Genomic DNA, 23,786 nt, shown 5'->3' with positions numbered 1-23,786 from the left:
GCTCGGTCCCTCTCTCTCGACGAGTGTCCGACAACGTGCGCGAGACACATCTCGGCAAACCAGAGGAAGAGTCGTGTACCCGCTGCCGCAAGGTCTCCCGCTGAACGTGCGCAACGATAACGACGTTAGTTGACCGCTATCGTTCGCCAATTGATTTATCCTCACGCACGCTGCTACGTCGAGCGTCGTAACGACACGGAATGTCAAATGGTGCGCGCATCCGCGAGCGCCGACAGCCGTCGGTATTCATCACACTCGGCGACTGATCCGTCCCGGCGCGGTGCTCAATTTTTCCTTTGTTCAACCCTTCGTCAATTCACTCCACATGCTTTTCTCTCTCTCCTCTTTCTCTCTCTCTCTCTCTCTCTCTCTCTCTCTCTCTTTCATGCCATGACGAACAGTAGTCATCGATTCCGCGCCTCTCGCTCCCTCTCAGCCCCTCCTCATCGCCGTGTCAATCGTCCGCGAGTAAGCTTGTAATCCGATTACAGCGCTTCGCGCTATCCGCTTCTCGCGCAAACGTGCGCGCTGAACGAGCGGACGTCGGAATTCCCCGTGAAAATCGCGAGCATCGTCCGCGCGCGCTGTAATAAGGCGGCAGCGTGTTGCGGATATTACGCAGGTGTTACGCAGGTGTTACGCGGACAAGTTTTAGAATCGACCGTATCGATCCGGCTGCGCGAAAGAGGAGGAAAACAGTGACTTGACGGGGTAAAAATATACCGCCGAGATCTCCGACGTCTCGTCGGCAGCGTCGAGCGCTCGCGCTGTATCGGTGTCGAGCTCCATTCAGTCGAGCTAGCGTGTCTGGTGTGCCTAAGTGGCGGACTCGGCCGAGTTGTAAAAGTCTCGTAGATTGGGAGTGAATCGTGACTGGAAGTCGAAAACGTTTCTCTCCAAGTCAACGTGCATGCGCGCGCGCGCGCGCACGCGCGCAACGTAATCTGTTTTCCTTTCAATCAACGTGGCCGCGCGACTCGGACATCCTCCTGCGAGCGATTTTTCGCGGACGCGACGCGACGCGATAATTTCGGCGCGGACTGATTGATTAACACGTTAAACGCCGAGCACTTTTTCTCGATCTTTTCGTTTACGCCGCGAATGTACGTATATATTAATGTTAACAAGAGTAATATGTAGTGCACATTTTTCTTCTTTCATAATCTTAAGACTTTTAATTGTTAATATTTTGTGTCGTCGGTCACCGGTAACGACGATATGATGTTTAACGAATGAAAAGGCTCAACGAATGCGCGCGCGCGTGCGATGATCGAAAGCTTGCGTTGCTGTGAACGCTACTAAAATGATATTCGGTAACAGGGGACAATTTGATAATTCAATCCGTTAAGCACATGTTTTAACAGGGAGCGCTTTAACATTTGCTTTTGCCTGATTATGACTTTCCCATACTTTTCCGCTCAAATATTCTAAATAAATACGATTACACATTTGTTCCTCCGTTGCGATCACATTTCCATCGGATTTCCATCGTATTGATGCGTTCAATATTATGCTCGTACCCAATCTCCTCGCGAGAGCTTCGCGATAATAACCGTAAATTAAACATCTCTTTGTACGTTTCGGTATTTAAATATTTGCATATTCATCGGCGAGAGGGAAGGACGCGCGCGACTATGAAATCCCCTTTGCACCTACTTTGGTGAATCGTACACATTTTCCGCCAAAGCGCGGCTGTTTGAGCGCACGCTCCGAGGCGTCGACCGCGGCCGCGAGAGACTCTTTTCCCCGGTGACGTCGTAATTTTTCGGATGTACGGCGCTTACAAGCCTCCCTACGTACCTCGGCTTTTCCGAACTGCGCGCGCGCGCGCGCGAGCGCGATATATACAGCAGAAGCCGAGGTCTCCAGCGAAGTGGCACGACGACGAGCCAAAATTGCATCCGCCAGCCAGCTCTAGCTCGCTCGTCTTTCGAGTACGGTATCAATCTCGAATTCCCCGCCTACGCGCGAATGCCGAACTCGAGTGCACTTGGGAACTCGACTGGCCTCGACGGGGCGGGCCGTGATGTCGTCGAAAGCCGGCGCGTCCCGAATACAATATTTCAGCGCGCGCGCCACTCGGTGCATCGGGAACCAGGAAGTCTCGAGTTCGCGTCCTCTCTTTCGCCCGGAGAGAGAGAGAGAGAGAGAGAGAGAGAGAGAGAGAGAGAGAGAGAGATCCTCCCCCGACACGGCGTATTATTCGAAAGTTACGACGAGGCGGCCGTACACTTCACGTCGCCGGGATTGCCGGTGATCCCGCACGGAGCAGCTCTCCTAATTCGGCCTTAATGACCCTTTAAGCGGAATTTAAACGCGTCCGCGTAGCCGACGTAACTTGGCCGAACCCTCGGTGTCGACTCTTATTCCTCGCCGCGACTCTCAGCCCTTAAAACTCAAGTACGTCCCCGCGCGCGCGCATCCGGAATTGTTCCCCGCAACGCGAATACTTTGAAATTGATAGCGCGCTTAATTCCATCTCCTCGGCGATTCTCCGGACACCAGCTCTATCCGTGGGATGTGTTCGACACGTTCCTTGCACGTTGAAACTTGCAAGCTCGACTCGCGCGCTAGTGGCGTGCAGGGCCCCTTCTCGGAAAGGGGAAAGTGCACTGTCATCTTTTGATAAACTTTAAATAAACTCCTCTCGATAAAGTAACAACGAACCTTGGACCTCGCGTGCATCTGCGTTAGAATGCACCGGCTGAGGTGGAAGAGAAGGGGAACCAGAAGAGGAGGAGGAGGAGGAGGAGGAGAAGAAGGAGGAAGACGGGTCGCTCGCGTCACCTGTGCAACTTAGAAAAATAGAGTCACGAGGCGTACTCATTAAAGCGACGATGTTGCCTCGCTGGGATTATCAGAGAACACTCTCCCCCTCGGCACCTCTCCTCCTTTCGCCGTCCTTTCTCTCCTCCACTTCCATTTACATGCGTCCCCATCCCCCTTGCACCCTCTCCCCCCTGCTCCTCCTCTTACCCTGCGGCTTCCGCCGTCAACCCTCGCCGCTGCACTCACATTGGCCTACTTATCCTATCCCGGTATTATGCAAGCCAGGTCGTTCGAGACTTAGTACACGGTTAAGTAAGTTTGCGCTGCCGCTTGCTTTAGGCAGCTCGTAGACACCGCTTAAGCACAGTTACCTGTGTTCCGGCGTAGTCCGCGCGACTGTGTGCACACGCGAGTGAGCGCGCGCGCGGCACATCCAGCTGCCGCCACCGCGAGTGTGCTGCACGGGTCTTCCCCGGATTCGGCGAGCCCGGGCCCAGATTTTCGGGCTTATTTTCGATCTGAGCTGCGCAACATCTACAGATGCCGCAGGATCGACGGAGATTTCACTCCTGCCGAAAGTGAAATCCTACTCAGCGCCGGCAGAAATGGCAGAAAATGCGCACAGTTTGTCATTCATAGCTTCTTAGGAGGAGGACCTCTCTCGACGAGGTGCCGTAAGTGAAATTCTATCAGAGTAGGTTGATGCAGACTTTGGAGCATCGAATTCAGGTGGAATATTGAGGTTGGAAGTAGCATCGAAATATTTCAGGAGCGCCCCGGGATTTTCCGAGAACGTCGCGTCGTACGCGGGATTTTTCGACGCGACGCACGCGAGCCTCGCGCGCGGCCGGCTGCCCGAACGCGCTCGATGCGAAACTATTTGATTGGTACGGGACAAAGCAACGAGCGGAGAGACGCTCGCCGCGACAAAGCGGTGTCGATCGAGCGGACGGAGCAAAGACGCCCGGGACTCGTCCCGCCGCCGTCGCACGCAGGTTGCGGAAACCGCTATAAATTATTCAGGGATACGTAGCCCCGGTAGCTGAAAAGGTGGGAAAGTAAATCGTCGTATCAACTCGCGATTAATTAGCATCTTGATACTATTTAGCGCCGCCGCGGTGCGATGAATATTCATTCCGGCCGGAGCGGGGCCGGACAAAAACGCCGGCGTTTGACTGCTACCGTCGGCGAGTAGCGGAGTATTTAAATCCCATTAAATCGCCGCGCGTCGCATCGTATCGGGAGCTGCGCAAAAGTAAGTTATTTATGAGGAAACTCGCCCGCGCGTACACGCTCGCCCGCCCCCCCCCTCCCCGAAACTCGCTCGCGATCCCGAGCTCCGAGCGTCATTAAAGCCGCGGGCCTGAGACGCGGCTCTGCGGTTTCGGCTCGCCGCTGCCGATTATCGATGGTCCGAGGTGGGAGGACTGGTTCTCCGCTTAAGGAAACGACGTCCCCTTTAACGATCCAGGCCGGCATTAAGAGATGATTTAGCGAAATCCGGCTTTGACGCCGCGCCGACGCCGACGAGGTGTCCTCGCGGCGCGCGCGCGCGCGCTCGGCAAATTCACAACTCCGTCTTTCGTTCTCTCTTTCTCCCGCTCGTCGAAACTTTTTCATTCGACGTGTACATCGCTCGGATCCCGGTCGGGCGAAGCGACATGGTAATAACTCACAGTCAACGAAAACACGGGTTCCCGTCTTCTTCGTCGGGTCTCGCGGAGGGGGATGGGAGAGGGTGCGCGCGCGCGTTGGAACAGTCGCGCCGCGAGTCGAGCGGATACTTTAACGATTTTCGCCCGGCACGCAACGGACGTAATTCAACGTCCGAATCTAAAGCTAAACGGTCGCCCCCTTTATTATGCAGATTGCGGCCAAATGAAATTACTAGTCATGCGCCGCGTGCGCGCGCGGGAGGAAACGAGCGATGTTTAAACAGCGGTGCGGTAATCAATAGTGACGCTGCGAGTTACGCGAAAGGCTTTTGAAGAGCGAGGGAAGAAGAGAGAGAGAGAGAGAGAGAGAGAGAGAGAGAAAGGAACGAGAACGCTCCGACCGTCCCGGCCGAAGAAGAAAAAGAAGAGACAAAGAGCGAACGATTCTGTGGGATCGCAAGCGGGAAACGCTGGTTGGGAAATTAAACGCACGCGAGTCGCGAACGGTAATAAGATTTGGGCGAGGAGAAGAAGGTAAATTCGGCGGGATAGCCGAAGATACTCGCGAGCAGCGCGAGAATCCCCGAAGGTCGCATTCAAAACGGCGACCCCGGCGACGACGTCTCAACAGCTGAACGCTCGCGAGTCAGCGAACCGCGAGATTCCCGATCCGCCGGCCCGGTCAACACCTTTATTTGGTTCCCGCGACCAGAGGGATACGCGCGCAGAGGAAAGTAAATTCCCCTTCCTCCCTAGCCCGTCTCGCCAGTCTCGGTAATCCAGCTTCCACCCCCGCTGCGAGAGCAGCGGCTTCACCTTTCTGCTCCCACCGTACGCCGCAGTTATTGCTCGGCATACTCGGAGAAGTCGCGCTGCGGCGCGAGGAGAAAACGGCGGAAGCGAGACGAGACAAGCGAAACGGCTAAGTGCACTTCCTTCCGGCACGTTCGATTCAATTGCATCTGCGGCCTGCTGACCGACTCAATAGAGAGGTTACGCGCGCAACCCTTTGCACCGCGCCCCCTGCGCCTTCGTCGCGCAGTCTGTTGCCGTTTCTCGAGAGCGCCTCGCTGTTCGAGGCCGTCTCCGCAGCTCGTCTCTCTCTCTCTCTCTCTCTCTGCCCCCCCCCGCCCCTCTCTCTTTCTCTGCTTCCTTGCCCGCCTTTACGCTTCGTCTCCGCCAACCACCTCGAGCGCCTTGCACCGAAAAGAAAAGCGATCATCGGGTGAGAGAACACGACGGTACCGTACCGAGCTCCCCAGCTCCAAGGGAGGCTTTCCCAACTTCTCGCCTGTTCGCGTAAATCGTGGCTTTAATGCGCCCACGGCGCCGTTACTTCTTGAAATATCGCACCCCTCCGCGAGAGCCGGCTTGGGAAACGTCCGCGATATACGGGTTCTCGCTCTCTCCTCCTCCCTCCCTCTCCACCCCCCCTCTCTCTCTCTCTCTCTCTCGCTCTCGTTCTCTTTTCCTCAAGACGGATATTACAAAGTTCTAATCACTTTGTACTTGCGTAAGGATGGCGTCTTCGCGCGTTTAAAGCCGAATTTTTCAGCTTGCGTTAATATTTCATTGAACGACGCAACCGTGGCTCGCGGCTCGATATTTCCGACTTGCAAAGTTGCGCGAATGCGCGTGAAACAATGCTCAACCGACAACGACGGCGCGACGATGAGAGGAATCGAGAAGAAACTCAAACTCGACTGAATTCTCCGGTTCCTCAAAGTTTCAATCAATCGCCGCGGCCGTCGGCCCCGCTGATCGCCCCGGCATTTCCTTCAACAGCTCCGGGATTTTCGGGCATCCCGCGTCAAGGGATCGCCGCGAAATCGCCGATCGCCAGGCAACGGCGACGACGTCGACGTCCGACGCTGCCTTCGCTTTATCGGGAATCCGCGGAATGCGGCGTCCTCGGCGGGTCTCGCAGGCTTCCGGAAAACCGCGGAAATTTCAATCGTTTCCGGACCCTTGGTCTTCCCTCGCGCAGTTGTTTCCCCACATAGTTGCGTCGCGTTCCGCCGCCGGGGCATCGTGCGATCTATAAACTCGGCTGGTTAAAGGCTTGCGCCGCGCGTGTAGGAGGCGCGAATCGGTATGCCGCGCCGCCGTTTCCACCTGCAGTTTTGCGGTCGACGAGGCGACGATGCAGTTGCAGCTGCGGCCGGTCGTGCGGCTCGTCGCGTTTTGCGGCAGGAGCGGTCGTTATGCCGTATCGTCGCCGAGCCCTCCTCCTGCTCACCTTCAGCCTCCATCACTCTTGCAACCCCCTCTCGCTGCTCTTCTCTCTCTCTCTCTCTCTCTCTCTCTCTCTCTCTCTCCCCCTCTTCCTTCGCCTGCTACTCCTCCCTCGGCAAATGCCGGGTTTTACAATACCGGCAAATATCGGCGCCGCCTTTTCGTAAACGCACCACGGCCAGACAACGACACGCGTTTCGCGGACGAGGACATCGCAGCCGGCGAAAATTGCGCGAGCCGGGAATTAAGCAGTCGACTCTAGCGTTCTTCAAGTAACGCGTACACTGCGAAGAATATACCGCGGAAAATAGCGTAGAGCTGCGTGCACGTACTAAACGAAACTACGTTTACATTAAACTGGCTGTACGAGACTGCATATAACGAAACTCACGTGTCACATTACGCGCAAAATGTACAATTGTGTGAACTGTCAAAGGTATTATTCCATGGTTGCAGAATCTCGGACGAGTGCGTGCGCATGTGTGTGTCTACGAGTCTACGGCTGTAATAATTCGCACCGCGAGACTGGAAACGCGCGTAATTACGCAGGGAATGCTAATGTCGCGATGTACAACACCGCGAGAGGACAAATAACGCCTACGAATTTCGCGCAAACCGCGCTCTTTATAACACGAGTCTCCCTTAACAAATCAGCTCGCTGATAAAACTGAAAAATAGTTGCTGCTTTAGCGCACGATCAGACGGCGGGAAAGCGAAGCGGCTTCGGCTGGAATGGAGGTCAGTCCCGCGGGTTAACCGCGCATTTTGCGGCGGTGTTATGCCGCAGCGCAAATCGGCCTAGTAAGTGCTTTGAGTTTACAAGCGCGATGGCGTGCCATACCATGCAATAATCGCGCTCGAAAGCAAATGGGGACAGCTCGCGGGAACGAAAGTTTGCCGCGGTACAACCGCTTTTTTATCTGTCGCTCGAATTCGATTACTCTGGTATCATTTTTATGAACAGGATTAACGCTCAGAGAAAAAAATATCTCTAAAAAATCTAAATCTCTATCTCTAAATCTAATATCTCTAAAAAATCTAAATCTCTATCTCTAAATCTAATATCTCTAAAAAATCACTGAAATACAAAACTAAACAAGTTAAGTAAAATATACTATGATATTAGGTTAGCTATAAAATACCGCGGAAATAACTGTGAAACATATCAATTATACACATCAGCGGAAAAACTGAGATCTTTTTTCGCTGTACTGTGGACTACGATGGTCTGACGTAATTTTGTTATTAGGCAAAGTTGTTGGGCTTGACTAGCACAACTTTCAAAATTTCGTAAAAATACAAAAAACTTTTTCAGCCCACTACTTTTTGCCAAATTTTTTGCAAGCTGCGCAATTTTCGGAACATGTCTTAGTCGTTTCTTCTTGTACTCTGCTAGCACAATTCAGCACAACACGCAGAATTCGAATATCTATCACGGTTCCAAAGCTAAAGTGATCTGAAAATGAGTCCTAAAATGATTCCTAAAAATCACTTTCTTCGAATGCTCGTACTGCGAAAACCAGCCATCTGAGGACACTTTACAATTAGAAAAAGTTGTTGGGCTTCACCAGCACAATCCGGCACAACTTTCGAAATTTCGAGAATGTGAAACATTTTTTTGCGTCACCAATTTTTGCAAATTTTTTTTGCAATCTGAGTAATTTTTGATACATCTCTAAGTGGTTTTTTACTATACTCGATTAGCACAATTCAGCACAATTGTAGACTTGCGATAAATGCATTGTAGAAAAAGTTATTTGTCAATTTGTATTTTAGCTTTAACATTTTTTTTCTACTGAACGAAAGGAGATATCCAGTTTCTTCAAACGGCACAACGCGGCACAAATTAGTAGAAATTCACAAACCAAAATTGAGTTCATTCGGACAAAAGCAGGGGGCTGGCAAATTTTCGTTTTTATTTTTTTCTCTCAAATGTTATTGAAGTTCTCGGCCTCGCGTTTGCGGCACAAATCAGCACAAATATAGTACAATACGGCACAATAAAGAAAAACTCCAAATTCGAAAAGTACCGAACTACCAAAAATTTAGGTTTTCTTCATTTTCTCGTGTACGCTTTGAGTTACAGAGTTGCGGATTGCGGCACAATACGGCACAAACGTAGCACAATGCAGCACAATTCGAAAAAAATACAAAATTCGAAAAGTGCGGGGCCAACTTCACACACGTTTACACGTCGCTCCGGTTTGCAACCGGACGTGCCGCCGTCGCGTCCCAAGTAGAGAAAGGTGTAAAGTTCGAAGCGCGAGCGTGCTACAATGTACCGTGTCGGTCGCCGACAAAGGACGCGCACGCCGTCTCTAAAAACATCAAACACTTCGAAGTTTTATCTCGGTGAAAAATCGACGTACGAACGCGAAACAAACGCTATTCTCCTCAGTATCCTCCTTCGCGCGGCTCGTGTTCGTGCTTATTTCGTACGTTCTTATCATAAGACATATCAGCACGTATAATTACGTGCTTGTGGCGTACGTGATATACTCCCTATCTATCTGCCTTTCTATATTTATTTATCTTATCTACTTATCATTTTTTTGTATCTATATTACTTGTTCACTTATCTTTATATGTGTTCTCTCTGTCGGCCTATGTCTAATATTCCACGTCGAATTTACCCTTTTGTCTGTTTCACTTACGATTAGTTTAGTTTATCGTGCGCATTAAAGGGTCTTTCCATTAAAGGAAAAGTATTATTATTATTATTATTATATCGCTGTTCAAAGACGTCAGAATATATTTGAACAAGAAGATAGAAAGTACCAGTAGATTTTATCACGTAAAGTACAAAGTTTTGCATGTACTTTCTTCGAGAAGTTTCGCGTCAAGATTATCATGTAATCCGACTTCGAAACTTGGATCAATATTATATAACTAATGTCAAGTTCTACATTTCAGAGATTTGCTCTTCACTAATCACCTCTTGCAATTATTGGATGCATTCCCATCCAATGTTTTTCGTTCCTAACGAAATGAATCGATGCATGCGTGCGCTTTATTTCTCGCAATCAATCTATATTTCTTTCCTCTCTTTATGAGTAATTTTTTATTTCGATCGCAAACAAATGCAACAACGTATAATTTACCGATTTCACAAACGACGAACGGAACGCTTCAACATAGCGCACGTCTCGATAACGTGCCGTTTGCCAATTCATAACTGCCAAATTGCGAAATTAATTATATTCTATCCATTAGATAGAAAGAGAATTTCAAGCGTCATTTAAAATCATCGTTGGTGAAAATAAATTGTGCGATTTAGTTTACGAACATATAATGACGACATTTATCACGTTTCGCTGACTAAACAATTAAGGATCAAACGCGTGTGATCAAATGAATATTTAGTGAATAGGTATTAATGGAATAATTTTCCGTCCGAGATACGAGAGGAAAACGCAGATGCAGAAAGAGAGAACGGAAAAGAGAGAGTTGCAGGCGATTAGTTGGAAAATATCAAAATATTGCCGCATAACTTCACCCCGACGGCGAATGTATAAATCACGGATTACGAAAATTTACGCATACAATGCGTATCGATCGAGGATGCGCATTTCCTCCCCCACAGCCCCTCCGCACGACCAACATCCCTCTCCCCCCCCCCGGCGCGTCGACGATATTTTATTAAATCTGGACGCAATCGTAAATTTGAATTAAATCACATTTGTATAATTCCCGCGATGAAACGAAACGGTCCTGTGTAATTCTTCTAACGACCGACGTTAACGAAGAACACTAATCCGATGTGGGAGCGAGGGGTGCATTTAAAAGAGAGCCATCAAATACTTTTTTATCCTTTACTCCCTTTCTTCTTCTTTCTTCCCTCGAAGATATCGTCGAAAATACGGTCCGGTCTCTCTCTCTCTCTCTCTCTCTGTCTCTCCCGTCGCACCGGGTGAAAGGTTAAGCCCATTCCGCGCGCGCGATAATAAAGGCGTGGCAACGTATTTCGCCAAAGTGATATGAAATTCCGCGTTGCAGTGCCGCGCGCGCGCTCGGCGCATCGGCGAGACGCTCGCATCACGCGACGACGTATCGCGTACATATGTACGTACATACGTAAGTACGTATGTACGTGTAGGGACCAGGGGGTGCACTTTTATTTCCTCGACCCTTGCCACCCCGTACTCGTGCACCGTCGTTGCCCGCCCCGAGCAAAAATCGCGCGAACGTAGACGAAAGCTCTTTCTTCCCCTCTCTCTCTCTCCCTCTCTCTCTCTCTCTCTCTCTCTCTCTCTCTCTCTCTCTCTCTCTCTCTCTCTCTCTCTCTCTCTCTCCTTCTCTCCCTCTCCCCGCGCCTCTCTTTCTTTTACACACGCTCATAGTCGTGCACTATCGTGCGACTAAAGACTCGAGGACTCTTTTCGCGATACGTCGCGTTCTTCAGGACCGAAAAGTGACGGCCGTCGCGTGTATCACGGTGCTTTTACCGTCGCCCGCTCGTCTCCCTCCCTTTGTCACCATAGCTACGTAATTTTCCAAGGTTCGCGAAAGGGTGGATGGGGCGGTACACTCTTCGCGTTTTGCACCGCTCGATATGGGTCCCCGAGAAAGTCGCTCTTTATCGCGGCAGAAAGACGGCGACCTCACCGTACCCGAGCACACATGCACGCACGCACGCACGCACGCACGCACGCACGCACGGGAATAATCTGCCGGTGGGATCTCGGAGTCCGACCGAAATCGCAAAATAATTTGCGATTTCTCTCGTTATCGGAATCCATTAAGGATCTGGCCGCGCACACCGACGAGAGAGCGAGGGTCTCTTTAGAACAAAGGTCCTCCGACTTTATCGCATTTGCGGAGATTGCGTTCCCCCTTTTTTTCGCAACGTGCAATTCAATCGTGCGCTTTTTCCCGCGTGTAATCTAATAGGATCAACGCGTATCGATGGTGGGCGCAAAAAATAGAAACGCTCTACAAATTTAGAGTGCAATAAAACACGACCGAGCATGCGAAATCGAAAAGCAAAAACACTTTAAAATCCAATAAAACACGACCGTATTTGTATTTAATAAAAAGACAGAGAGAAAAAGAGAGGAAGGGGGGGGCGGAGGGAAAAAATGAAAAAGAGAGATCATAGCTGTTCTGTAATGCATAATCGCAACATCGCGTGACGCAGATATAATCGAAAAGCGGAAATGCTTCGAAATATCATCGAGATCGTTTCATGAAATAAAAGCGCTCGCATTTCGATCAGAACACTTTCGTCACTGTGTGTTATCGAACGAAACGCAATACGATATATTTGTGGAGAGTTCCGCATAAATGCCTGTAACGGTGCTACTAAATTTAGCGTGTTTTGCCACGCGATACCATACGTCGGTGTCACACGATGGAACTTTTATTTCTCTTTTCTCTCTCTCTCTCTCTCTCTCTCTCTCCTCTTTTTTATATCTCGGCCACGGTATTTTCCCCCGTGTCTGAACAGAATTACCCCCTAGTTTACATTCCTCGCTTCACCGTAGGCGCGCAACGAAGTCGTATAGTTTCCAACTACCGTGACGTTGTCTGGATAAACTTGCCCGTTAACTACAATCGAGTTAAGCGCCTCGGCGCAACACTAAGGCACGTCGATTTGACTTGCCGAGAGTTATCGACGTCTTCCTACGTCAATTCCAACCAACGAGCTAGGATTTGCATAGAACATGTCGCGCGTTGTTTGTTCGCGGTCGACAGCCTTGTATTGCTCCTTGATCAACCGGAACTGTTACTTCGCCGGGATACCTCGCGCGACCGTGCGCATACTTCTCCACTTGTCTTTGCCGTGTTTCTCCTCGTTACGCTGAGACAGCTACGCGCCTAACACGACGATATATCGACATGTTGATACGATACCGATATCTCACGCTTCGCTTCTGGAAACATTCTCGTCGCAATTACTTTCGACGATAACCTGAGAGCGCTGTCGGCACTGTCACTGCTCTAAACGTCAGAACTGTTTTCAAAATCGACAACTCTGTGGGAAGAGCGAGCAGAACTCTAATGATTTCCCTCGAATTTGGTGAATGGACTGAAAGAGAGGGGAAAGGGGGAAAGTAACTTCGCATTACGTCGTGATTCGTGCGTGTAGTACTGTGGTAGATGTTGAAACACCTCTACGTCCAGCTCTCTCGAAGCAAAAACGTCGGCGACGGGCGACAGGCGCGAGTCACGTTTCAAGTGTCTTTAAACGCGCTCGCAACACGAAAGACAGACACTAGCACGAAGGGATATGGTCTCGCTCATTTTTGGCGGAGGCGTTTAAAAGAGGATAAAAGCCAGACGGCAGCCCGGCACCGCAAAGCTACCAGGATCTCCCCCGAGATGGCTCGGTCTTAATGCCGATACAGGAAGCGCGCCATTGAGAGTATTTCGGACATTCATTTGCATAAAGCGGATTCCGCCCCTCCTGCCTCTCCCCCTGCACTTTTCTCTTGCGTCTCTCCGACGACCGCTCTTCGCCGGCGTCTGCTTCCTTCCCGTCCGCTATCTACGTAAAAGCACTTCCACTCTCTGTCCTTCCACTGCGGCGCGGCAGCACGCGGTTCTCGTTGTTTCTTCTCTTTTATAGTACCTTCCTTCTGGCCCTCTTCATTGTACTTTTTGACCCTCACACCCACCCTCCTCTCCTCCCCTCCTCCTCCGCCCCACATACTGCTTATCTGCCCATTGTGTTTCCTCAAGAAGAACTCAAATACCTTTGTTTCTCCTCTCCATCCCTCCCCTCTCCCCCAACACATCCTCCCTCATCCTCTGCGCGCTTCTACACGCGAACGTATCTTCTTGCTCTTTTATATATATATATATAACACGGTTCTTCGAGTTACTCTATTTTACTATCTCGCTCTCGTTCTCCGCGATATTTTTCTTCCGCCCGACATTATTCGACACTTCCATTGTTCCTTGTTAGAGGCCGCGTGTTCGTTACCCCGAGCTCTATCATCGGCTCCGCTCCTGGCAGTCCTCCTTTATCTTTCCGCATACGTTAGCGTCTCGCCGCGTCTGTGTTCTCTTACTTCTCGTCTCTTCTCTCCTGCGCTCTCGCTCATCTCTCGCGGCGCTTTCATATATCAGCGCCGCCGCTTTTATTGCACCCCCGTCTCTTTGACTTCTCCTCGCTACATGATTTACCGCTTTTATTTTCACCTGACTTCGTACACCGCGTCTTGCCGAACACTGAACCGCCGTATCCTCCCCGCCTTATCGCATCCTTTCCTTTCTTATTCCCGACATTATCACCCCGGTACGAGTCCCGTTCCACCGTATGCGTGGAACCTTATTTCTCAAATCCTTACATTTCGCGTCTCACACGCGCCCTAAGAGACCCTCCAAGTTTCGTGCTTGACAATTTCTACAAATCTTAACCGTGCGGGTGGTCCAGCCTATAATTCTCGAAGGATCCCGTCGAGAGGGTGATATAAAAGTCCGGCTGAGGACGCGAAGGAGCGGAAATAACGAACATGTTTCACTGTCGTCGAATATGATCAATTTCGCCGGCGGGTCAATGCGTGATAAACAGGAAGCGAGATGAAATAACGCCCATGAATGTTGCAGCAAAAACAGCACCTCGCGCATATATGCGCATTTAATTGCAAAACAGGGATGTGAATCACGCAGACGCTGAAACGATGAATTTCGCGGCAAGACAACGTTAGGGTAGACATCAGCGCGATGTAAGCTTTACATAATTTTACATAATTTTAATAAGAGAGATTTGCGAGAGAGGGTTACGATTTGCAGGCTGCAATCGAAGTGGTAAAAAAACGATCTGTGTATCAATTTGGACACAACTCGATGCAAGCAAATTTTCTACGTGCACATTGAAGTGCGTCGATGCTGCAAATATTTGAAAACTTTCTGTGACTTTTTTCTCTTCCTCTCTCTCTCTCTCTCTCTCTCTTTCTTTTCCTATGTCCTTCCTTCTTTTAATAACTTTTCTTCACAAAGATCCCCTGACTGTACTCTCGCCGAGAGTCCCGGCAAAGATTATTGCAAGTTACTCCAATATTGAAAGTCCGTCGCAGGAAAAGTGTCGAGGTAAAAAACTGTCTCGAACGCGGACGAAGTGGACGGACAGACGAAGTCAAAAACTTGGCCGTCTCTGAATGAGACGTACAGTTGGATCAATTGACGAGCGAGCGCTGAGTTTAATCGAACCCGATTAATCAAATCTCTCGCGACTCGCGAGTCTACATCCGGCGACGTACGCGACACGATGTAGAAAGGACGAAGACGGTATTCGCATTATGCAGGTGCAATTACGAATTCTCGGCTGCAGGGTGAGGATTCGCAACGATAACGGCGCCGCAACGTAACTTCTGTCTCTCCGGCCGACAAGTCCTTTCATCGCCAGCGCGAAATAGCATAGCCGTCGGCTCGCTAAACGCTATTCGTTAAAGAGTAATTCCTAGCCGAACTAGCTATTACGTCATTCGACTGACCATTGTTTAACCTTGGACTACTTGAAGCCGCGGACTCTTGTAACGGAATTTCCGAAAGCATGCCATCGATTTCCAATCGAGGTGAACGATTTACGTACACTCTATGCTCGGCGAGCGCATCGCAAGCCTGGATTACAGTTCACGAGATTAAACGCTTTTTTCTAGCGGACTCCTAGGGGATCGATCACTTTTTCACCGAGGATTTCTTTCTCGAAAGAGAAGTCGGTCGAGCGTGAGCGCAAAATTGCGTCTGGGATCTGCAAATTCGGCTGATAGTACCGTACATCGTCGGGAAAAGCGCGACGTTCCAGCACGCGTCGCTCCTTCGAATGATCGATGATTGAACGTAGCGGAAGAAGAAATTATGAGATACGTCGAAACTGTGTCAAGCGCTTTTGTACAAACTCATTTATGTTTGCTTGCGCCGAGTCGTTGTTCATCGAACTTTCGTCGGACGCGGCCGACTTGCCAGACGCAACTTTTGCACGCAAACTTTCAGGCAAGTTCCACTGTTAGTTTCACCGTAAAGAGGAGAATTAATTTCAAGAAGAGTCACTTTGTCACGTACAAAAATTATTAATTCAGCCACTAATCAATTCAAGCCAACGAGGCAGCGTAATAATTTCTCTGCACGGAAAGACAATAATAGCGGCGACGCATATCGCGCTTCTTCCTCTCAGCTTTTAAACATACATGAAGCAGAATTAGCCGTCGTTCCACTGCCTCTAATTGCCAGCTTGCACCTCGTTAATATATTTGAAAGAGACATTAAGAATCACTTTGTCCTTCATTTATAGATAAGCTGAAGTGTATAAGAGAACACATTCCTCGGATGCTTTTCTGAAACGGTAGCTATAAAGCGCGGCGCGCCCGTCGGGCGCATTTCACTCGTCGTCAACGTCGTCGTCGTCGTCGTCGTCGTCGTCGTCGTCGTCACACGCATCGCGCCCCGCCGACGGAGGGTGCAGTCGCTTGCACCGCAGATGTAGTTTCCGTCAATAAAATGTGACGTGAGATTTAACGCAGATATCAATCCGCGCGCATGGTTTACATCCCGACATAATCATAAACACGACAAGGGCGGCCGCGGCTCGCCTCGGAGCTCGCTGCGCGAGGTCGCGCAGGAGCACTCGACAAAGCCAATCGCGGCGACGAACGCGCGGCTCGACTCGGCACAGGAATGACCCCGAATTCCTCGCTTTCATCCCAAGATTCTCTAGCGCCGACGGGGATCTTCCCCGGGCCGGCTTGAGCCTCGCCTGAGCGGTAATAATTAACATCCTCATCATCGAGGCGCAGGCGGAACGTTGAAATAGATTTCGCGACGGATAGACATACCGTCGTGATATACCTGAAAAGCCTGGAGGCCGCGTCGAATATACACGCCGCATACATAGTAAGATCATTCGTAAATGCCCCGCGGCGGATGCGCGCCGCACGTACGAGGGAGAGACGTACCGGGAGAAGTTTGCGGAACACGTCGTTGCTATGATTACGCTATGATACAGATTTATCATAAACATCCACCGCGTATCAGCCACGTTAGAATGTGTATTTTCGCTAATTACCCGACGCGCTCGATAATCGCGCTCTCGCGCGGAAACAATCCGCCGTGGATCGTGCAGAATCGCCGGTCGGGGTGGCTCGTCCGTCCGCGTTCGCCTTTGTTTCACTCGCAGCCGGAGAAGGCGCGAGACCGACGATGATTGGAGTCTCGACGCAGCTGGGCGGCAGCGGACCGGCGCGGCGCCGCGGAGAAAGCCGCGAAAATGGCCAAGCGAGTTGCTCCGTGGTTGCAATTTCGCGAGTTCCTCTCTCTCTCTCTCTCTCTCTCTCGGTAAAAGGGAGCGACAGTCCGCGAAAGTCGGGAAAGACCGTGCGAAACTTTCCGAGTCGATCGACACGAGTCCGCGACGCGGGGTGGCTGCAGTTTATTTCCGTCCCGCGAGCTTCGCGCCGCCGCGCCGGCCGGTTTAAACAGCCGGCCGAGTGTTTTCGGAGAGATAACAGAGCGTCAGCAGCGGGAACGTCGCATTTGATCATCGGCTTCGCCCGGAACCTGTCGCCGAAATCGAATTGTTCGGCCGAACGGCCCCGCGCGCGCGCGCGCGCGCGCGGCGAAATTGGCCGTGAACACTGAGCGTAACAATTTTTCAAACGCGATTTACACGCTCGAAAATATCTGCGTCATTTCAGCGGCGCCGGTGCCGGAGAACTCGAAACAAGCGAACGAGCGCGCGCGGTTACAATCGACGAATTCATTATATTCCCCGTATATTTTCCACCGCGTCGTGCACACCATGAGAGATTTAATGACGCCCGTAATTCCGAAAAATCCGCTCGCGCGTATAAATCGCGGCACGGATGCCCGCAATTTTCGCACATCGAGTGTAAGACGGATCTACATATTGCAGCACACGCACGCACACACAAGGGACAAGCAACAACAAAGACCTATAGTCGAACTTCCGAGCGCATGCATAGTTGTTCCGGCTGCATGGGACGGAAGTTCGCGCGCGCGTGCGTCGTCAGTGAAATTGGCCGAGAACTCTCGGCAATTTGGCGCATATACGCCAGTGTGAGTAATAAACTTGCGCCTGTATCGACTTTCGCGAACATATGTATCGCGTATCGCGCAAACGTCGCGGAATGCAACGTCGACATCGAAACGCGCCGGCCGACGATCGTGCGAAACAAGGCCGAAAAATCGCATGACGCATCGATGCGCGCGACAGCGATACTTTCCGCGCTTCCGGTCGCGTTAGCAGACGCCGATAATGAATGAAGTCACACGGGACGTGTAGCACTGACGCGGGCCCAATTAGCCGGTTCGTTTTGTTTCGGGAACGAGAGAGAGATGCCGCGAACGACGCGGCTGGCCGGGTGCAAATTGCGTCGTGCGAAAGTAAGTCTGCGCGTTAGAGGCCGCAATTAGAGGAATCCGCCGCGATAATTCGTCGATATACATTCGTCGCTTCCGTGCTGATGTCGTTCACCGTAGACGACGCTCGACCGGTGAAGTAAAAGTAATTAAACTCGTAAAGAAGGAGTGTCGGGAGAATCGTGTACGAAGCAAAACGTGCTTCTCGCGTTATTCGTCGTTCGCGGGCGACGAATAACGTGTTGAAATGATGAAGCGAGGAGGAAAAATTCCGAATCTCCTCCGAGCGAAACGCGATCATCTCCCTCATCGTCCCGTCGAGTTCAACCTGACTCTTTCCTACTCTTTCACACTTGGAGGTAGAACGCGGGCGGAAGAACAAACCTCGAGTATTCTTTGCACGGGATGAAACGCTCGTCGGAGTTATCGAGCCGAATTTTTATGTTTATCTGGAAAACTGGAACTTGAACTGCCGACACGTCCGGTGTTGAACTTCTCACGGTCGATTCGATTTATAGCCGGTCCGAGCCCGAGTTATAGGTGTTACGCGCGGCCGTAGTTAGACCGTACGGGTGCGACAAGGACAACCGAGCGAGATGGAGGGAGGGAGGGAGGGAGAGAAAGAGAGAGAGATAGATAGAGAGAGAGAAAGAGGGAGAGGGAGAGAAAGAGCGAGGGAGGAGAAATTGGTCAGTCCCAGCGGCTCGGCGCTAATAACCGAGGAACACGAAGACGAGTTATGACAGCCGGTGTCGCAGCCCCTTTGGTGGGCCGCAATTGCGTGGGCGACATGTGCCATTGTCCAAACGGTACAACGCTGCACCTTCTATTAGCGCCGGCCGTACCATCCGGTGGCATTCCTCTCTTCGGCCAAGGTGACGACCGTCAGGTATACACGTTAGGCGTCGCCGTCGCCGTCTATGCACACTGCCCCAAATATCCCCCGACCTTGGAAATAGTTCTAACTGCGAAATCACTTCATCCTGTGAGCAATGCGCCGACGGAACGCGGAATCCGCTCGGCAGGTCACTCCCGCGGTTGCGCCGCATTGTGAAATTTCGTCGCGTCCGCGTCGGTGTCCCGAGGTATCTCGGTACGTGACTGTAAAAAGGGTATTTGCGCGACAGGATCCTGCGGACTCCTCCGCCAGTGGTCGTTGTATAGTATCGCGGAAGATTAAAAGACGGGCAGGGGGAGACGGTTAAGAATTCATCAGCGGAAGAGATGGTGGTTCTCTTTTCCCTTCTCTTCGCTTTTTATTTTTATCCGCAGTCGTTACATATCTGCTCGATCGCACGCTGCCGGCGATTAAATCTGCGAACTGACTCGGGGAATCGCAGTCTTCATCGCTTGAACCGCCGGTCATGAAGTAAGAATCTCTAACCCACCGCTATCTGAGTGAGGGTAGTTTGACGCGAGGCAGTAAAACGTGACTTCACTCCGGGAATAATATCGGCTATAAAGTCGGGGATAGTAAGGTAACCAATGTCTGTTCGAAAAGTCAATTCTCCCGCAGGCCGCGCCGCAGCCTGCGGACGGAAAATACGGCGCGGTACTTGCGCGATCTCGTAAACCGTTACATTGTTCTTTCGCGACGCCCGGCCATACCGGCAAGGTGTGTCCGTCGACTTTGCGGCGTGCAATTAACCCAATCGTGCGAGATGACGTTGAGATCCCGCGAAGGAAATGAGGAACGACGACGAGGGGCGTCGCATGTGCAGCGCGGATCGAGAGGTGCAAAGAAAGATGACGCGCGAAGAAGAAGGATCGATTCAAACGTAACAATGATGCGGCGAAATGCACTCGACTTTCCAGAACCGGCGATTCTCTTTCCTTCGACAGCAAGAAAATCGAATTACAAAGATCAGAAATTGTTCGCTTCGCCGGCCGAAACGTAATTATTCGTCGAAGGAGGCGGAATTTCTGCTTCTGGCGAAGCAGATCCCGTTTCTCCCAAGCAAAACGTCCTCCATTTTGTTCCATTTTAACGTTAATTCCACCGATCTTCCCTTCCGTGGCAGAAACAATGACGCGCGACGGACACCACTAGCCCGACAATCGCACGAATTCTTCGAAAGAGGCGTGATCGTCTAATACACCTGATCTTCCACCTTGGTAGAGTAACAACACCTGATTGATGCGACGGCATATTGATGGCCGACGGTGATCGTGAAAATGAAAAGCGGCGTAGCGAGCTTACGGTATCGCGCGTTACCGCCGTGCCATTCGCCGGTAATCGTGGATTACCGCGCGATATTATTGCATTACTTATCCGTTTAATGCAAAAATCACTTCCCCCTGCCTTCCCGCCCGCTCCTATCGGGATGGAGACTGCGCCCATTTATTAAAGCATTATATGATATAATACAAAGGCCATTCGTTCTCCATTAGCTAATTGATTATTATAATAACTTCGTTATACATGCGCGCGCGCGCGCGCGCGCGCGCACGCGAGATAATTCGATCCGTATACAATGCCTTTTAAGAGACAGAGTCCAACGTTTTAAGCACCCCCTCCTCCCTCGTCCAATCTCCCTTTATTCCGCCTTGCCGCAGCAACCCCTTGCTACTGCGAGCGCTCCGTTTCATTAATAAAGCCCGGTCGATTCGTTTCGTCGGGCGCATCATTCATTCCGCGTAGACCCGACGCAATCACCGAGTGGAAGTACTTCTATCTAATACGCACCTGCTCTCTACGTCGGCGGGAACGGTCGTTTTACCGGCGGAACGGTCGTAATTCCCGTCGGAGTTAGTATTACACGGACGTGCCTCGAATGAGGTAAAATCTTCGCGTATTGACGCACGATAAATAACCGCGTCCTGTGCGCGCGCGCGCGCGCGCGCTATTATTCCGTGATCGTAATACATTTCTCGTGCGCGTGCGCGTATTATATATATCGTAATACAATTTGCATTAAATCGCGATCATTCTCTACGTGGGAATTAAGCGCTACGCAGCAGCATCAAACACAATCGCAGCTAATTTGCCATTTCATCGCTTCGTACCGTTCATGATCGTCGTTGTGTTGCATGTACACTTACATCGAATTATTGAAATATTTGCCGATTGTCGACAGGACGCGCGACGGACGCACGTGCCGACTCCTCCCTCTCTCTCTCTCTCTCTCTCTCTCTCTCTCTCTCTCTCTCTCTTTCCTTCTTTTGACTTTGTTATGTAAGGTTTGTACAAAATTGCGAAGGATGAAAAACGAAAAAAAGAAACGTTTATTAGAGCTTTCCAGTCGACTCAATCACTCGCACACGCATTGTTACTGCTATTGTCTCTCCTTTTCGCCACCTCCGTAGCAAAAGAAGCCGCTCCGGCTTCACCCCGTTGCTGGCCGCTTTATCGCTTATGAGACATTTTAAAAGAAATAGCGATGCTCAGAACTTAATTCTCTACAGTTTCACCCTTTTTCTCTCGACCCGTCCCGAGGTGACGCAGCGCAGGACATGCGCGACTGAGACATTAAGGACGCTGAACTGGAGTCGATGGAGGCATAGAATTCGTGTCACGTGCACCGGAGGGGCTTGAGAGAGGCAGAGAGCGCGAGAGAGAGAGAGAGAGAGAGAGAGAGAGAGGAAAGGCGAGTGTGGGCTTAGAAATATTTAATTTCCCGTCTCTCGGATCATGTAGTGCTACTCTCTGTCTTCGCTTCAGCCAGGTCACGTGGCAGCCTCCAAACGTGATATAATTATCAGTCCATCTTCGGAGGGTCTGTTGCCTCCGTCTAAGCACCGCTCGTAGCGTCGGCAGCTAAATTGAATCAATCAGGCTTGTATCTGAGCACGTATGTTGCTAATCGAATCGATTCACGTTTCGCCTACGCGGAATTTCAACTATCCGCCAAAGGATTCGCAATTCGTCCGTGCGTACACACGTAGATACGCGCCCAGCCGTGGACACGTGTGCTCCGCTATATCGATTGCCGCGCAAAAATAGCGCTGCCTCGTCGCGCCGCGCCGCGCCGCGCCGCGCCGGGACGAGATGGGGCCGGATTGCGCGCGCGCGCGCGCGCCGACGATAATCTATACGCGCGCAACAATTGACCCCGACGAGCGATAATCGGCGTCATTAATGTGTTAATTATATGCGACAATTCGCGCAATTTTGCCCCGACCGCTGACCGACGTGTCCGTGTTTTTCTCCCGTGTTGCAGGTGATGAGAGCGACACATTGCGGGGGTTAAAGTGGCAGCCGAGAAGGGCGAGGAAGTGGCGAGGCTCGTGGAAATCGGCATCGGGGGCGTACGATCCGGGCAGCGGTAGTGGTGGCGGAGCGGCAGGGGTGAGTGTAAACTCGTTTACGTTACTCGATGAAGATTCTCGTCTCGCGGAAGACTCCCGTCGAGCATTAATCGGCGTGCAATTTCGTCGTGTTCACGCGAGTCAGCCAGAGTCACTCGCGATCTGCTCTCGTCAAGTGCGCCGTCGACTGTCAACAGCCGACTCGCCAATGACTGCAGACGAGGGACGCGCTAATTGTCCTTAAAGAGAACGCGCCTTACCCTCGCGCGCCTCGAGCGCAAAAATCGCGCGGCCATTCCCTCCGGTAGCGTCACTTCGCGCATAGGTGCACCTATACTTTATACGGCTATACCTCCTATTCGCCGCCTCGGTACTCCTGCTTATATGCGACATATTGAACGACGTGTCATTCATCGGTCGTAGCTCACCTCCTACCGAGACGACGCGACGGAGAAGGCTTGCCGGTTGCCGGTGATTGTTGCGGCCGCGCGCGCGCGCGCGCGCGCGTGTGTGTTTTAGTTGTAACGGGCGTCGACCGCTTCTGCCCGCAGGTACTATGGGAGCGGGGGTATGGGGGGCGGAGGAGGGCTACAAGCCACGGACCTCCGGCGAAGGCTCGAGTTCCAGTGTACCGGAGGAACTTGTTCGCAGGGTCTTCGGTCCCTAAGGCACGACAGCTACCATGCCACGGAGGAGAACGCCGCGTGCGACGACCACGAGGACAGGTAAGCCGGACGAGCGTACGTTGGATCTCTCTCGGATACGCGAGCCATTTGTTTCGCGATCGTGCCAGTTTCGTCGTTTCGTCGTTTTACGTTCACGTCATGAAATATGTGTATGCGTGCGCAAGATACGTAGGGAGAGGAAGGATAATCGTCAAGAGCCCGCGAAAGCTCGTCGGATTTTCGACCGCGCTTGTTTTATTAACGCGCCGACTGCCGACGGTGGTCACGTCGAGTGCACGACCGTCGACGCTGTAGCATCGCCGTGTCTCAATAATTTATGGATAAAACGCGACTAACCGCGGTACAACGGATTGAACGTACAGCCGGTAGAGAGCCAATGGAACGTGCCGGTGCACGTGCGTCCCGCGGATTGCATTTATCTTCGTCGTATCTTTGGTGATTGAAAGTTGAATTGGGACTGCTCAGCGGCGAAGCTCAACAGGCAGCGTGGCGCGGTCAACGTATCGACAGTAACGAAACAGCGTTCGGCCAAAGTATCTGTCATTGTTACCCCCGGCGCGCTTTCCTCCGGCTCTCAAGCAATTGTCCGATATTTCGCGTTTATGAAATCGCTCATCTTCCGAGCGAAATTATCGGGGCGGCTCTCAGCAAGCTCTCGCGAGCCGTTATAGCCGACAGACTCTCATCGGCGGGTCTCGGTGCGTGTTAAAACATCGCGTGTTAATTTCGCGAGTTAGAGGGAGGGAGGGAGGGGCAACAAAGGAGAGAGTCCTGGAAGTGGAAGTCTCTGGAAAATATCGTTTGCGGGAACGAATTGAAGTTGTAATCTCGTGTCGAATCGTAATCGAAAAGATATTTTCCCAAGAGGAAGTTC

The 23,786-nt window shown here is 51.3% G+C and overlaps 1 protein-coding gene across 2 annotated transcripts in view; it reads left to right on the top strand.

Annotated features, from left to right (window-relative positions):
• The window catches only part of LOC105186304 (protein turtle), a 157,636-nt gene that overhangs the window by 66,422 nt on the left and 67,428 nt on the right, over positions 1-23,786 (top strand). For both annotated transcript variants that reach the window (XM_011146396.3, XM_025304171.1), the window contains exons 3-4: positions 22,139-22,266; positions 22,778-22,951. In XM_011146396.3, coding sequence (XP_011144698.2) covers positions 22,797-22,951 — 155 coding nt within the window. In that variant the 5' untranslated portion in view covers positions 22,139-22,266; positions 22,778-22,796. The remainder of the gene's footprint in view (positions 1-22,138; positions 22,267-22,777; positions 22,952-23,786) is intronic.

Source organism: Harpegnathos saltator, unplaced genomic scaffold (assembly GCF_003227715.2).
Source record: "Harpegnathos saltator strain DR-91 unplaced genomic scaffold, Hsal_v8.6 scaffold594, whole genome shotgun sequence".
Lineage (NCBI taxonomy): Eukaryota > Metazoa > Arthropoda > Insecta > Hymenoptera > Formicidae > Harpegnathos > Harpegnathos saltator.
The sequence above is the reverse complement of the archived record's forward strand: the minus strand, read 5'-3'. Positions and strand labels throughout refer to the sequence as shown.